The sequence below is a fragment of the Diadema setosum genome, chromosome 22 (assembly GCF_964275005.1).
Source record: "Diadema setosum chromosome 22, eeDiaSeto1, whole genome shotgun sequence".
Taxonomy (NCBI): domain Eukaryota; kingdom Metazoa; phylum Echinodermata; class Echinoidea; order Diadematoida; family Diadematidae; genus Diadema; species Diadema setosum.
The window spans coordinates 1,338,894-1,356,152 of NC_092706.1; the positions used below are offsets into that span (position 1 = coordinate 1,338,894).

The following is a 17,259-nucleotide window of genomic DNA, read 5'->3' on the forward strand; positions in this document are numbered from 1 at the left end:
CAAGTACAATCATATGTTATTGTTTTTTCACCCTTTGGAAGCTGTCTTTGTTTTGTTTGATTTGTAATTTCATAGATAATATTTGTCTAACATTAATCCATTGAAGACGCTTCCCGAGTATACTTGGGCAAGTGTCTGGAAAATGCGTGTTGTAGCAAAATTAGTCTGTCCCCAATGGGTTAACACTGGTAACTTAAATGGGGTCTAGTATACTACACTATCAGTTGCATCTTTACTTTGCTTGAGTATATTTTGTATGTCAGTGAGGTTCGGTATAAAAGCAACTGTGTCAAGGTCTTGTCTTCAACATATCGCAATTAAATTGCAATCTTAATAGCAGATACTATTTTTACGCAGTGAGGAGATGTTGAATCTGCTCCTTTCATCAGGCCATCCTGATAGCAAAAAAAGGGTTTGCATTTCGCCATCAAATCAAATTTCAAGATTTACTTGCAGTAAATTGCCTCTGTTGATGGCTTGTCTTTTTGTTGAATTTTTTTTTTCTTTCTGGTTGCAATCTTTTGAAAGTGCATTTCTGACTGAGTATGCAGTTTGTGTATCTTATATTTAAAAAAAAAAAAAAGGAATTAGGATACAAAACGAGGGAAAAACCAAATGCATCCAGTAAGAAATGGGTCCAGGATTAATGCCAACATGGGAAAGCCTACTGTAAAAGTGGATATTTTCGCGGGAATAATTTTTCGCGCTAGGCCGGGTCAGAAGAGTTTCGCATGTTTTTAATTCCGCGGAATCAAGACATCACGCACAGGAACGTATGGCAAGCAAAAATATTCGCGTGTTTTTATTTTCGCACTAGTTTCTGGTTGCGCGAAATGCGCGAAAATTTCAACACCGCGAAAATTTCCACTTTTACAGTATCATCACAAAAAGCAAATTGGTTAATTGATCTGTTCAATACTCCTGACTACGGTTATTTTTATTTTTTTATTTTTTTCAGATTGAAAACCATCTTAGGTAGTTGTCATACAGTATAACCATACAACAATTATATAAAAGTGTGGCTGTGTAGTATAATTTTTTGTATTTTAATATACTCAGAGATATACTTGTAGAAAAATATCAAATTTGCATTAAAAAACTATGGACTAATGTATGTAGTACAAAAAACAGAACCTTTTAGTAAATCACATTTATATATCAGCAATATGAAGTATATCATGTGTTGCACGAGTCCATTTGCAATGTAGAGAGCTCATTGTAATGTACCCCCCATCCAGCACAAATTGTTTTCCCTTGCCACTTCTCAGTGTCCGCTGTTTTCTGACATCTCCACCACCAGGCAAGAGTTGAGATTTTCTGCTTACCTCCGGTCTGTGGAGGATGGAGTACAGAGGGTGGCAAGTCATCTGCCCAATCTCCCCGGTTGCCCCTGGTGATAGCATCCCTCCGCTACTGCGGAGGAGGAGAGTGTGAAGGTTCTCCTCCAGGAGACGAGCGCGCCTAATCGCGTTAGCACCTCTCATGACCAGATCGCTCCCTGGACAAACTTTCAAATTAGTCGGCCTCGAGCCCCCCCCCCCCCCATATCTCCATAAACAAGAGATGGCAAGAGTTGGCGAGGAGGTGAGAGTTACAATGAGAGCGAAGGAGAAATGGTAGAGAAAAATCGTGCAGAGGATTGCTCCTTGTGAGATTACTACAGAAAATCAAATTTTATTTCACTCACCATTCCATGCATTATACAACTGTAGGTCAACAGGGCACAATATTCTCAGATCAGTGGCTCACTTTGCTTTTCACCTTGTAAAAACATGCTGAAATTTTTAATTTGTTAAGTACCTGTATGTATTCTTTCTTATCATTTTTAAGTTTAATGAAACAACATGCTTGTACAGCTGTAGTTTGCATTAAACATCTTGTACATTTAGGTTTCTCACAGTATTGATTCCAGTAATATCCATCGTTGTTCTGCCACCATTGTGGTTACCATGGTATTTCTTTCAGGCGTCATCATTATCATCATGAGTGGCAGCATTGTAATCATTTTCACCATTTATAACCTTTAGTACCATCATTGTCAGCAGCACCATTATTACCACATCTTATCATTTTCTTCATTGGTGTAAATTCATCATCATCATTATCATCCTCATCGTCTTCACCATCAGTGTCTTCATCATCATCATCACCTCCACCATATCGGTCATGTTCATCTTCAACTCCTGTCCTCATCTTTCTCTGTCACTATAATTGTCATCCTCTTCCTCCTCCTCCTCCTTTTCTTCCTGTTTTCCCTGCCTACTTCCCTCCCCTTTTCTTTTTCTTTTCCTTCTCCTCTTCTCTTCTTCTTTTTTCTTTTTATCCTCTCCCCTTTTCCCCTCCTCCTCTTGTTTCTCCTCCTTTCCTACCCTCCTCCTCTTCCTTTTCTTCTCCTCTTGTTTCTTCTCATCCTCCTGTCCTCTTCTTCCTCCTTGATATCTCCCTCCACTCCATCTTCACTCTCCTTCTTTTCTCTTCTGTTCGTCATCTCTTCTTCCTTTTTCTTCTCTTTTTGTTTCTTTTCCTTCTCTCATCCTTCCCTCCTTATCCCTTTTCTTCTTCTCCTCCTCTTCCTCTCCTTCTCTTTTCTCTTCTGTACCTTCTCCTCCTCCCTTTCATCATCTGCATTTTCATCACCAGCATATACCACCACCACCACTCTGACATGTAATTTCTATCATTATCATGGCATGATACATTCCATGTAAAATATTCCCTAATCTGTAAAGTGAGAGTCCACCACGCAATAACCAATTATGCTGTTAAGGTACTTTGGTTCTGGCTCCAAAATCTTTTAATGTCTTTGGTCATTAACCTCATCACTTTCTGGAAAAGTCTAATAGCAAGTACATTACCTGCCACTATACAGACCTTTCAATCAATGCTACATTTTTGTACATCAATCAACGCATTATTAACCTTTCCTGCCAAGCTATATTGAAATGGTTATTTATATAATTGGTAGGGATTAGAATATATTCAAACTATGTACCCTCCTGCTCTCTCGGCACTAGTGGAGAAATGCCTAGAATATCTCAGGGGCTGCTGATCGAGTTAGAAATGCTACGTGTGTGACATTTAGATGCCATGTTTGATTGGGTTTTAGCACTCAATAAACATCAAGGGTGATTTCATTTGTAGTATTTAGGGCTCTGTGACATACTTACGAGCTACCCAGTACCATGAGTCCATATTCAAATTGAGAGTATTATCTGGTATGCTTAATATTACTTAATGTTGTAGCTCCTCGCTGGCACACAAAATATGTTGAGCAATCTAATCTATTCTAAATGGAGCTACATATACTGTGAAAGTGGATACTTTTGCATGAGTAATTTTTCACACTCAGCCGGGTAAGATGACAAGAGTTTCACATGTTTTTAATTCGGCAGAATCAAGACATGAACTACTGGAACATGTAGCAAGTAAAATATTTGCGTGCTTTTATTTTCAACACCGCGAAAACTTCCACTTTTACAGTATCTATACTCTTAGTTGTTGATACATGTAGGCTGTCATCACTGCAGTGAGACCTGTAGCCATTACCTTTGTTATAATACGATAGCCGCATTTACACACTGGAGTTATTGGTTCTTGCTGCATGATGCGAATATCAAAGTAAATATTTCAGATATTCAGATATTACAGATATTCAGATTCTAGATTGTCCATTTCTTATTCTCATAAGCTTCTCTGCAGTCACTCATAGCATAGTGATCTGTCTTCTCAGATGCTATCGAGTAGTACAGACGTTTTAACCGTGGAAACTGATTTCGTCGAGCAGTGGTGGAGTCTAATTCACTCTTCAAACCACTCACTTGACAGTAGGAGATATCAGTATCACATGTCTGTTCCCAATCTATCTCTCACCTATGAAGCTGGAATATATCGTCGCATGCCCGGCAGAAGGACCCTAGCCAATATTCCCGGCAGAAGGGCCTTTACACTAAATTGCCTATAACTTGATAACCATTGTCTGTTTTTCACATGAAATCAAAGTAACGTGATTGTTTAGGCCCTTTTGTCAGTCTGTCAAGTGCAAATATCAAATAAGGCAATAATTCTCAAAATAGAGCAAGTTTACAGTTAAGGCCCTTCTGCCGGGCATGCGACGATATTTGCTTCTCAGGTCAAGTGTAAGGAGACATGATGTAGTAAAGGCCAAAAATATGGACATTTAGCTGCATAATGGTAGAGTACAGTCAACTGAGCATGCCATGATATGTTGATGATCTAAAAAGAATTGATAGATTTTTTTTTTTTTTTCATTCATTGAAATGGCCATGGAAAAACGTTATCTTGATGTCAAGCTGAATAACAACAGTGTTACTGTTTATCAGCAAAGTTACTCCACTTACTTTCAGCTAAGTGGTAGTGCCACTGCACGGTAAACAGTTGGTAACATGGGTTCAAATCCCAGGCTATTTTGTAGTTCCTTCTCTTTTCCACATGGTGTTCATAATAATGTAGATCAAGCATACAATCTTAGTCACGGAGAGTAAAAGTCAAAGCAACCAAAGAAAGCCTGTAAAATGTTGACAATATTGAGAAACCAAAGGATTTTGAATTAGGAAGGAATCATGTGTGTTTTGCTTAACCAATGGCCTATATGTGCCTGGTTGAAGCTGTACAAAGTTTGTGAGAAGTTGAGAATGTGGTGGGGAAAGGGGTTAGATTTTATCTTTTGACAAGTAACCCCAGTACTGGAAAATATATATTGAGTTATGGCTGTGAGGAATATCTGGGTCATTTGATATATGATATTGACTGGTCTGCATAGGGTCATGCATTGATGCATTGTCCCGAGAGGGCAATATTTTTGAAGCCTTCCCCTGTGAATATGAAACTGGTCAATATAATGATTAATATTCATGCCACAAGTATCCTGTAGGAGATCGAAAGGAACAAAAAAAAAAAAAAAAAAAGTCTGGCCAAGCATGATCATGCAGCATTTCTGATATAGTCCACTGCAATGCCTCATATTTTTTTTTTTTTATATTTTAATTACTGTGATACAAGCCTTGCAGTTCTGAAGTCTCAGCAAAATCTTGTTTTGCTTTGCCTTAAAAGAACTGACGCATGTTTTGTGTGTGTGTGTGTGTGTGTGTGTGTGTGTATGTATGTATGTGTGTTTGTGTATCTTTGTGAGGGAATTGGCATCCACCGGCTTGAAGGCAGTGTGTTAACATAATCAGAATGTTATTATTCCGTACATACTGAAATGTAAACACCCATGTTGGTGCTAGAATTCTTGATTAAATTATTGAGGGGTGTGGGGTGGGGAAAGACTGCAGATATTATTGCGCTTTTGGCGACTTCTGTCTGGGGGGGGGGGTCTGAGATGTAGGGAGTCTGAGGATGCTGGCTGGGGGAGGGGGGGGGGGAGGGGGGAGGAGTGAGGATGACTCCGGCTCTCTGTGGACTGTCTCCATCGTATGTCGTCGTTGCCATGGCGAGGGATGATGGAGGTGAGAAAAACCTGATCTCGATGACCCTCCTTGAAATAGCCCCTCTCCTGAGTATGAGAGATCTATGCAACTCCTGCGGGATATACATGTAATTTAATGAAGATATCATACTGGAAATTTGCAGATATTTCTTAACTCCTCTTTGATTAACCTGTTGAAGACTAGTCCTGAATAGGTGTGAGGCAGGTGTCTATGGGAAATGCATGTTTCAGCAAAATCTGCTCGTCCTCAATGGGTTAAGACCAAATGGATTCTCCCTCTGTGGTGGATGGAGCTACTCTTGTGGGAGGTGTAACAGATCTCATTTGTTTCTCTCTTTGGTTTGTCATTTTCAGGCGTACATTGTACAAGTGTAGCTTGAGAATATTGAGTGTAGCGATGATTATAAACATTATTGCCACAGCTTGCTACCCTCCTGTGCAGTCAGAAATTAGTCGCCATGGAAATTTCCAAGCCATACAGTGTCTGTAATACAAGAATCCATCAAGAAGACAGAAATCAATACAGCAATCAATGACAAATATTGAAATGAGTGAAAAAGTACAAGAGTGATGGCTTGCTTCCCTGTCATTTTGTGATGGATGAATGTATCACAACTTGAATATACAATGTTCACCAAAAATATGAGAATAATGAGTATAATCATTGTAGCAAGAGAGTGAGGAATGACCCCCCCCCCCCCCCCCCAATGTAGGGGAAGGGTAGTTTGAGTGGTTCATACTCACAACAGAACTCGTTTGTCATTATGCTTTTGAATCTGTTTCGATAGAATTACAGTAATGATGGCATCAGTTCTTTGTAAGTGTGAGAACCTCACTTAAAGGAGCAGCAAGGTTATCATTTTTTCTTAACAAGTGACAAGAATGGAACGTTGCAATTTGTTGTTGAGGAATTCAAGGGAGACCGGAGTGATGCACTGATGAGTAAGAGATGACGAAAGATGTATACACACATAATGTAGAACACAAGACCCCTTTCATACTTTCATACCATCAGTTTTCTCATTATATTGCAAAAATTGATCTTAAAAAACTATTAACCCATTCCATGCCGAATTCCGAAGTCCCCATAGATTTGATACACAGGCTGCCATGTTCCTGTAGGGAATGGGTTAATTTCTGACATATGTGAATGGGCCTAGAATTACCAGGTCTAGAAAGACATGTCACAATTAAACATGATTACAAACAAGTTTTTAAAAAATTTTTTAAATGAGTGAGAAATGGCGTCAAGACTGGCTGAAGGTAGGGCGGGGGTGGCAGAAAATCACTTGTGGATCTACATATCAGCCAAATATGAGAACAGTTGGTACTGAAGATCAGGGGGAGGAGGAAAGAGGAATGGGGAGATGAGAAGGAGGAAAAAAAGAGGGAGATGAATATTAAAGAGAAAGAATAACATTGTGGCACGGCAGAAGAAACAATGAAAGAGATAGTATGAACGGATATCCTGTAGGTAATAAAGCTTCACATACACAGAGACAAAGGGGAGAAAAATCTGATAACACTGGAGACAGAACTCGAGACTCGGTTTTTCGGGGCTGGCGGCCTGAATGCAATCTGTTGCACACTTCATAGTTCGGCGGGTCGGGGCTAAAAAAAATCGTCCGCAGGGAGCACGACATGAATTGCCGATGAGGGGAGGGTTATTCTTCTGCGCCGCCAGCAAAGATATACCGACTTGATCCCAAGATGAGTGCAAAATGTTGAAAAAAGAGAGCAAAAAACAACACCCCTCTCTAAAAAAAAAAAGGCCTTAAGCCATGTCCCTGGAGAGGATGCTAGAGATGCCTTTGGGTGCGGAATAAAGAAGAGATGTTGGATGTGGGCAGGGCGGAAGATGAACCCAACACTGGATATCAGCATACTCTTTTTGTCTTGGGTAACGAGATATGAATTGTTTCCAGCCAAAAGGAGGGTTTTTTTATTAACTTTTCTTTCTTTCTTTCTTTCTTTCTTTCTTTCTTTCTTTCTTTCTTTCTTTCTCTCTTTCTTTCTTTCTTTCTTTCTTTCTTTCTTTCTTTCTTTCTTTCAGCCATATCATATAATTTTCCTGTTCTCTCTCTCTCTCTCTGTCTTTGTGCATTAGTCCCAGTAAGATGAGGTAGGGCTATTTGCAGAGTACTGGTATTCTGCTTTTGCTACAAATGGCAAACCAGTACCATACAGATTAAGCTGAAAACAAAAGAAAGGAAAAAGCGAATCCAGAGGGCATTGTGTCAAATGACTGCTTTGTTGCTCATACAAAGTGTATGTCTGCAGCTGGTTGTTTCTGGAAAGTTTAGCATAGCCCTCTGAAATATGCATGTACATCATACAATAGTGATCGTCTCCTCACAAATTGAGGTCAAGCATACCAGGGAGTGTGAGTGCAGTGGGAGACCACTGTGCAGAGTGCATGTTGCTCGACATTAAAGGGAAGGTAAACCCAAAGAGCAATGTGGATTGAGTGAAAGCAGCAACATAAGTAGAACACATCAGTGAAAGTTTGAGAAAAATCGGACAATCGATGCAAAAGTTATGAATTTTTAAAGTTTTGGTGTTGGAACCGCTGGATGAGGAGACTACTAGAGGATATGACGTATGAGTGGACAACAATACAAAGAAAATATAAAGGATATTCAACAAAAATTAACTTTTCTAGAATTATGAAAGAGCAGTGGACCAACCGCTTTCAGAAAGCAGGGGGAATAATTGCTACCCTTAACATATGTCAATATCAAGTTGAATGAATTTGTAATTTTCATGAAAAATGGATTTTTGTAGTATTTTCTTTATATTTTCTTGATATTGTAGTCCACTCATACGTCATAACCTCTAGTAGTCTCCTCATCCAGCGGTTCCAACACCAAAACTTTAAAAATTCATAACTTTTGCATCGATTGTCCGATTTTCTTCAAACTTTCACTGATGTGTTCTACTAATGTTGCTGCTTTCACTCAATCCACATTGTTCTTGGGGTTTATCTTCCCTTTAATGCCGGAACACGTGACCTGAATAAACGATCACTATTGGCTCCCTTCGTGAATACATCTCTTGAATGCTGATACAAATGGCCATCATATATAAGATACCGTGACAACAGTGGCCCAGTGGCCTACAAAAACCCCTCCAAATATCATACATTTTTTAAATGTTTGCATGAGCGTATTTCTCATCTCCTATTTGTTTGTTTGTTTTTTTTTTTTGGTTTTTTTTTTGTTTTTTTTAGATAAGTATCAGGTAAGGTGAATATAAGGTAAATATTAAGCACAGCTATAAACCCCCTCAAAAAAGAAAACAAAATCTTCAGGAAAGATTTTTGTCCTTTTCATGTCGTTTTGGGAGCAGATGTTGGGCACAACATCAATATTATATATCATAGCTGTGCAGTTGCCCAGGCTTTTATTGAGATGCCTGTTGGATGATGTATCAGACATACCAGGACTCGACTTGTTGGTAACCCATTTCCTCAGCATGATTTTGAGGTCCCCATCAACTCTGAACACAATCCAACAGGTTCTCATGTACAAAAGCCTAATTTGTGACCGGTCCAGTCATCATCGAAAAGCCCGGTAAAGGTGTCAAACATTTCAATGTCTAATTTTTGGTATCATGAATTTCTCCCAACTCTGAACTTTCCGATGATGTGCCAAAATGTTCACTTCATATCTCAAAATTTATCACCAACATGGCAATAATGCTGGCTGAGCAATGTTTTCAGAAATTTAGCTTTAGAGTTTACTACAGCAATGTTGCAATGTGCTAGGCAGGTTAGGAAATGTCAATATGAGAAAACCAATTACAGCTTTAGTCAATTAACAAAAAAATATATCTCAGATTCCAAAACTTCTCTGTGATTTGAAATTAAAGTAGAAGGTAGTTTAATTTCAGTTTGCGGATCTTATAACTAATTTGATTGGTTTGTTCTTTTGGTGGAATCACTATATTATGCAGTTTTCTTAGCTTTACTGTCTGCTAATTTACACAGATTAATGCGATGGTTAACATATTTCTGTGAGTCCTTGGAAATACTCACAATGTGGTTGCCTCTGTCTCTCAATTCTCATTCACGCAGATTTTTTTTTTTCTTCCAGGCCAAGATAGGAAAAAGAAGATTGTCTTGTTTGAAAATAGATGGATATCAGTTCTGTGAAATCAGCTTGGTTTTGGAGTAGGCAAGAGGTATAGTCGCATTTCGTGCCCATGAATACAAGACAGCCATCTCTTCTCATATCGCGGATGCGCAGCAAAGACGAAATCACCACATAGATACAGGGGGATTATGGAAATGACAGATTTCACACTTCTCTTGGGAGCACCACACTTGGCGACAAAAAGACGGATGGTGCAAAAACGCGTTAGGGATCTATTTACAAGGAGCATCATAATGAAGCGATGGTGTTGATGGAGTAATTTGAGAGATCAAAGAAAGATTGTGTGGATTTCTTTGTCATGCTTAATACCCCCTTTTTTTGGGGGGGGGGGTGAGAATGGGGTTGGGGGTGGGGTTGATGAAGGTGTTGGAGAATAAATATTCCAAAGATGAAGAGAGATGATTACAAGTAGATGGACCGACAAGATGATCTGTGTCTTTAACCCTTTGCATGCCACATTATATTTCCTGCTCAAACATTTTTAGGTGTTTTTTTTTATACCCCCGCCAAACGAAGTTTGAAGGGGGTATATAGGAATCAGCGGACGGTCGGTCGGGCGGTCGGGCGGTCGGTCCGTTGCAAATCTTGCGTCGCAAACTACTTCCTCAGTTTTCAACCGATTCCCATAAAACTTGGCACAGATGTGTGCCTTGGGTTGTAGATGTGCAAGACTTTTTTTTTGACAGTACCCAAAATTACGTTGCCATGGTAACGGCATATTATGGGCAAAAATGGGTACAAATCTTGCGTCGCGAACTCCTCCCACAGTTTTTGATCAATTTTTATGAAATTAGGTATAGATGTTCATCTGAATATGTTAATGTGCAAGACACATATTTCCGCAGTGGCAAAAAGTGCGTTGCCATGGTAACGGCATGTTATTGGTAAAATATAGGGCAAAATGCTTCATGGCAAAACTGCTTCATCAGTGTTCTTCCAATTCTCATGGAATTCATATTGAATGTTTGTCTTAGGATATAGGTCAGCATGACACCTTTCTTGACAGTGACAAAAAGTATGTTGCCATGGTAACAGCTCACATATTATGAGCCAAAATGATGGAAAATTTTGTGTTGCAAACTACTTCCTCAGTTTTTGCCCAATTTCCATGAAACTTGGTACAGATGTGTGCCTTTGGTTGTAGATGTGCAAGACGCATTTTTCGACAGTACCTGAAATATTAATGGCAGAAGATCAAGGAAAGATCTTGCGGATTTAACTACTTCCTCAGTTTTTTGACCAAAGCTTATGAAATGTTGTTTTGACCAAAGCTTATGAAATGTTGTTTGGCTGGGGTATAACCAGTCGCTGTAGCGACATTTCTAGTTTCTTATTTTTTTTGTGTGTGGAATTTGTGCATATTTGACTCCTTGACACAGAAATGGTTAAATAAAAGAAGAAAGAACAAAACAAAGAAGGAAGCGGATTGTTTGGGGCTCTGTGTGTACTGGAGGATAAGCTGTGAGAGTTTACAACATTTAATGATTGCAAGATTAGCTGAATGCCATGAACAACTAGATAAAATGGAGAAACTTTATGGGGAATAAAAAAAAGAGAAACATATAAGGGAGAATGATGAATAGATTGACAGAGAGAGAGAGAGAGAGAGAGAGAGAGAGAGAGAGAGATAATGAGAGACAATGATGGACAGGTAGATAGATAGCAATGTATAATTTGATATCACCCATAAGAGGAGAAAAAAAATAATGAGATGTGAAAGATAGAATGGACAATAAAAAAAAAAAAAATAGAGAAAAAATTCTAATAGTGGTATAAGATACGATTCAATAAATAATTGAGTATATGTGTGAAGAGAGATAGAGAAAAAATGTAGGCCATGTGTGTATGTACATGTATGTATGTTTGTGTCTGTGTTTCATATTGGCTGAAAATGGAATTAAACTAACTATAACTAAGATGTTGTAATATACAGAACACTAAGAACTCATTTTTAAGGTTCTATAAGGAGGAGGGTAGATCCCAGGATTAGTAAAGAGATATAAATCCAAATCCTGTGGTATTGTGTCTCTCTCAATACCTGTCACCCTCCTGTCCCACATCGACATGGATATCAGCCAAGCTTTTTAAAGCACCGCAAGAACACCATTCATGCAATTGTTGTCCCATTACAGCGTAAATGACACTAATGCGATCCTGTCGCGTCCCGCTTCTCCCGTGCCACCACGCGTGTTGTCTAGGAGGGTCTTCTCATGTCCTTTGATGGGTGCGAAAAGCGGGTTTATCCTCTTTGACGGTTGATCGGCAATGAAAGAGGAACAGGGACGGGATAGCAGCAAACAAAGGGGGAGCTTGGCTCTCTGTTCTACTACAACCCACCCTACCCCCAACAAAAAATAGACAAGAAGGAAATAAAAAGTGATTCTGATGTTTTGAATATTCTGTGGTAGTTGATATAATGCCAGTGATGCATTCATATAGGGGAAGTAATGCAGAGACATCATTTTTTATCTTAATTTCATGATTGAGTGAAATAAATTATGTAATACACTTATTTTACTTGAAGGTTTGCAGTGTCACTGGAGGCATTATTGATTTTTAGTTTACATTCATGATTTTGTGAAATTGATTGCTTCATATTTTGCGTGAAGTTTTGCAGTATCTCCGGAGGCAATGTAAATTTTATTTCACTTTCAGGATTGAGACATCTTCATATTTTATTTGAAGTTTTGTAGTGTCACCGGAGGCATTACATGTATTTCGTTTTATTTCACTTTCATGATTTAATAAAATAAATTGCTTTCATATTTTACATCAAATTTTGCAGTGGCTCTAAATTTATTTTGAGGACTCTCGATACTTTCAACAGAGCCTGTCAAATCTGATTGAGAACAGAATTTCAGGTAGCTGCTGAAATGGGATTCTGCCTGTATGCATGGTAGCCAAGATGTCCAGTATGTGGGCAGCGAGATAGGAGGACAGAAACCATGTGTTTGAAGTTTGCAATAATGTCCATAATTCTGTGGACAGAACATTTTGATGTTGACATTCTGTTTGAAGAATCTGCCACAACCCCTAATTCTCACCATTAAGTCTGACAGAAAAAGTGTGATAGCTGTCGAATGTGATTATGATGAAGTGACCGCTTTCTTGAAGCTAACGAAAATTTGCCTCATTTGGATTCTGCTAACTTAATTTCAAATTGAGGTGACCAAACTAAGTACATAACCTTCTTGCAATTTGAAACTTTATATGCTTGCTTCATTAACCAAAATAAATGCTTATATGGCAGTATTTAAGGATCAGCAGAGGCTTGCCCAACCTAGCAGCTTCTTCTCAATGCTTATTAAATGATGTAATTGACTTCTGACTATTAAAAAGCAAATGAAAACCAGTATAAACCAAATGCAGTCGAGCATATAAAGTTGAACATATCAGCAGGACCTTAACCAAAATCATCACAACAAAATATGCATGGATGTAATGTTCGCATGTATGCATTTTGACACCGAAGCCCTGAGGCTACACTCGGGAGATGTTGCTCGTGCAAGTGTGTCAAATCGTGATTATGTATACGGGCAAACAGATGGTCATCCCCAAGTACAGTGCGCGGTGAGCGAAGTGTGAATGCTGCCACCCCTTGCTGTCGTTCTCCCCCCTCGGTGCATCCATTAAGCCTGCGATTATTCATGGTGTTATGGCTCTTTGTTCCGAATGATGTGATTGTTATCATTGTCTCAATAGGAATATTTCTCTCTTTTTTTCCTTCTTTATTTGCCGGTGGAGCGGAAAGCAGTTTAAGTTTGGTGGCGCTACGGGGAGAGTTATTTTAAGAAAAGGGTTAGGAGGACAAAGAAGATAAAATATGAAGCTTAGTCAAGGGAAAGGAGTGGGGTGGTTGTTGGGGGAGGGGTGCCTTCATGTTTGATCATATGAAGGACACATTTTATAATGGTGCAAGGCATTCTAACCGTGCTTGTGTTGCAATGTCAACATTTTGCCAAAGGGTACAATCCATGTGTGTATAACAGAAAGGAGTTATTTTATATAATCAATATTAATTCCTTGGAGGACATACAGTATTAGTACATACAATACACTGAGTTTTAATGTGCAAAAATTTGTACTGCAGTTCCTCGTATGGCATTACTGCCAAGCTGATGACTATGGAACATCTACCATATTAAGAATGAAAAAAAAAAAACAAAAAAAAAACAAACAAACCAAAACATCATAATGCTTGATGATTCTGGGCACTACTGCTGCTAATAGTACTAATAATCAATGGCTAATTCTTTCTTCTTCTTTTTTTTTTTTTTTTTTTTTTTTTTTTTTTACTGCCAGATATATTTACAAGCAATATTGTTTCCACTACTTACACTTCTGTGGTAATTACCCAAGGTGATGAAATATCAAGAATGATAGTCACTGTCACAGTTATTACTGTGATGATAATAATAATAAAGATAAAATAATGGTACTGATAATGATGATAATAATGATAATGATTATCATAAGAATTGTGATAGTTTGAATAAGGCTGATTTCACATACACAAATGTGAATAAGCTGTAATTGCATTCAATAGCATCTTCCACACCTTCTACATTTTTCCTCCTGAGAGTGCATCGCAGCACAATGGCAGTGATAGGTGCAATAAGAGCATCATATTATCATTATGATGTGTTGTCAAGTGTAACGGGGAAAAAAGAATAAAAGAATACCCACAGTATTTGCCCCTTGAGTCAAAATTAAAGTGTAATTTTTGCCAATACTTGTCAGGTTCTTGTACAAGAGAGGATAAATCGAGATCAATATGTTGTTTTCCTCCAGTCCCTTGAATCTTCATGAACCAATTTCTGCATGCTCCGAACCTCTTGATATGATATTTGTGGTTATCAGATTTGTCTTCTTCACGCAGCCCTAGGGGACTCTGTGAAGAATCTGAGGTTTTACGTCATATCATGAAATAATCAATATTCTTGAGAATACAGGTGCCTGTTTGCCAATCCAGTGCGCATTATTTCGTAATATGGTGTGAAGCCGTGAGTCAAATGGCATATTGTGTGATTTGCAGAACACATATAAACTGGATGTTGTGTTTTCCAATGCTGTTTATTTTTCTTTTAAAAATCTGTGACACTTTCCGATATGGTTTTAATCCTCTTTGACATCTTTTTTTTTGCACAAAAAAGTTGTGTAAGTTACTCTGTTATTGTCATTAAATCAAGGTACAAATGCACATATGCATTGTAGAAGAGTCTCTAATCTTTTGATATGTAGGAAAATGGGCTTTCACTTCTTCTTTTTTTTTTTTTTTTTTTTGTTGTTGCAACCTTTCACCATGAGTCTGGTATTTTGAGCTTTTTGAGCAGTATCACATCAGTACATCTGACATTGAAGTCCAAATTGCATGTTAAGGGTTAAGCAGGTTGGATATATGAAAGTCTTCTGTGAATTTCATCTTTTGAATGCCTTCTGCATCTACATTAGAGTGGGTGAAATATAGAACAGGCAGAAAATCTTGCATTATCCTCTGCTCTCGCTGTCTATTGTTTTGACAGAGAAGAATAGCAAGATGAACCCAATTCCATTTATTTTTACTTTTGTTGCATTTAATTCATTCTGCTAGAAACCTTGTAGAGTGTTTTATAAGTGCCTTAGTCCCACAGCTCTGAAATATAGACCCTGGTTTGTCCTTGGATTGTGCAACCATTTGCAGAGGTTGGCTGGTACTCGTTAATTTGATGCGCCAAAATATTGAATTTCTAGGTCAATAACTAGTATTTTGTGTAGGTTGCTTTGTTTGCTTATTTTAGGCTGTGCACACACAATTACATATGTGTGTTTTGTCTCACTTGGTTAATACAGTATTACAGTAAAAAAAAAAAAAAAAAAAGGGGGGGGGGCACATGTAAGACCTCCATGTAAGAGCATAACATACCATGATTTTGAATTGAGCTAGTACATTGTATTCCTTTCTTATATATTTTTTTTCTTTCCAAATTTTGGCAAATTTTGCATATTTGTTGTTGTTGTTGTTGTTGTTGTTATTGGTGGTGGTGGTGGTTTTGTTGTTGTTGTTGCTGGAAGCAATTTTGGTGTAAGCAGTTGCCAGTGTGGTTGAATCCAGGGAAAAGTGCAAAATTGTTTGAAGTACATTTTGCTGAATCTGGAAAAATGTATACAGAGAAACTTAGCACTGTATTGAAGTTATTCTCTGGTGTCTATCTTACTGTAGTGGGGTATCTTCAGTTTGTAACATATTTGAATATGGAAGGCAAGACATGAAGAGAGGAGAGAAAGAGAGAGAGAGAAAGGAAGCGAAAACAAAGACGGAGAAAGAGATGGGTAGATAGATGATAAGATAGATAGATGATGTAGATAGATTGATAGATAAATTGATATATATATATATATATATATATATATATGTATAGATAATAAGATAGATAAATAGATAGATGGTGATAAGATAGATAGATAAATAGATAGATAGATACATAGTAATATAGATAGAGATAGAGAGAGAGAGAGAGAGAGAGAGAGAGTGAAAAAAAGAGAGGTGGATATGGAAAGAAAAGATGATATAAGTAAAAGGGAGAGAGATGTAAATATATAGTGTATCTCCTTGCCCAAATGTACTCAAATGTGTGCAGTACATTTTGTGCACTAATGTACAAAGAGAATATCAATTGGTGTGTGACACATTTCCTTCTTCTTCTTTTTTTAACATTTGTATTACAGGTGAAATTAATTATATTGATGCATGCTTCATAGATTCCATTGCAGGCATAGACCCTTACAGATTTATATACTCTTGATTTCGTTCCTCAAAAGGACATCAAAATAATGCAGATACACTGTACAGGGCTCGTTGAGATTCACTTGATTGACCACACAGTCCAAAGTGTAGAAATCAAACTTGATAAAATTATTGTGTTAATCTATTATCTGTGGAGGAAATCTGAAAAATTATTTGTTGTTGTTGTAAAAATGCAGATCACTCAAAGAAAAATCTTATTATAATTATGAAATGAATTATGTGTCTTTACAGATCCTTGAAATATTATCATGTCTGTGTATCGTATATTGTAGCCTTTCCTTACACAGCTAAGAAATACTTTTATTCAAATTTACTCTAGACTGTTCAATCCATCAATCCATTTGACGTTATCCAAGCCTTTTTTTGAATTTCTAAATCCCTTTTTTTGATGTGAAGAGCTATGAGAACTCAGTCTAAAAAGCTTGCATTGTTTAATATAGCATCCTTTGTGTGCATTGTATTGAGTTTTCTTCTCATTTTGCTCAAATGTTGCAGAACACATTTACCAATGCGGAGCGGCTGTTAAAGGACGCGGCTCAACTCGCTCAGACCGGGGAGTGTGAACCGGACGAAATCGAGCCCGTTGCCAGGGCGCTAGAAGTCAAAGTCCGCGACTTTGTGGAGCGGGTCGAGCAACGGCGACAACTTCTCGTAATGTCAGTGGCCTTTCATCAGCACAGTAAAGAGGTAAATCACAAGTCTTTAATTTTTTCTTGCCATAAGTTGTTTAAAATGTGTACTTTATAGTCAGCTCAGTTTTAATTAAGATTAATTCAATTTATGAAATTTATTTTGTTTGCATGGATACACATTAGATCGGTACACCCCAATACGTAATGTAAAATACATACATTGTATGTGCTTTTGGTTTT

General features: G+C 37.9%; 1 protein-coding gene across 1 annotated transcript in view; it reads left to right on the top strand.

Moving 5' to 3' along the window:
• The window catches only part of LOC140245536 (triple functional domain protein-like), a 333,573-nt gene that overhangs the window by 113,749 nt on the left and 202,565 nt on the right, over positions 1 to 17,259 (top strand). The window contains exon 14 of the mRNA XM_072325101.1: positions 16,883 to 17,074. Within this exon, the coding sequence (XP_072181202.1) occupies positions 16,883 to 17,074 (192 nt within the window). The remainder of the gene's footprint in view (positions 1 to 16,882; positions 17,075 to 17,259) is intronic.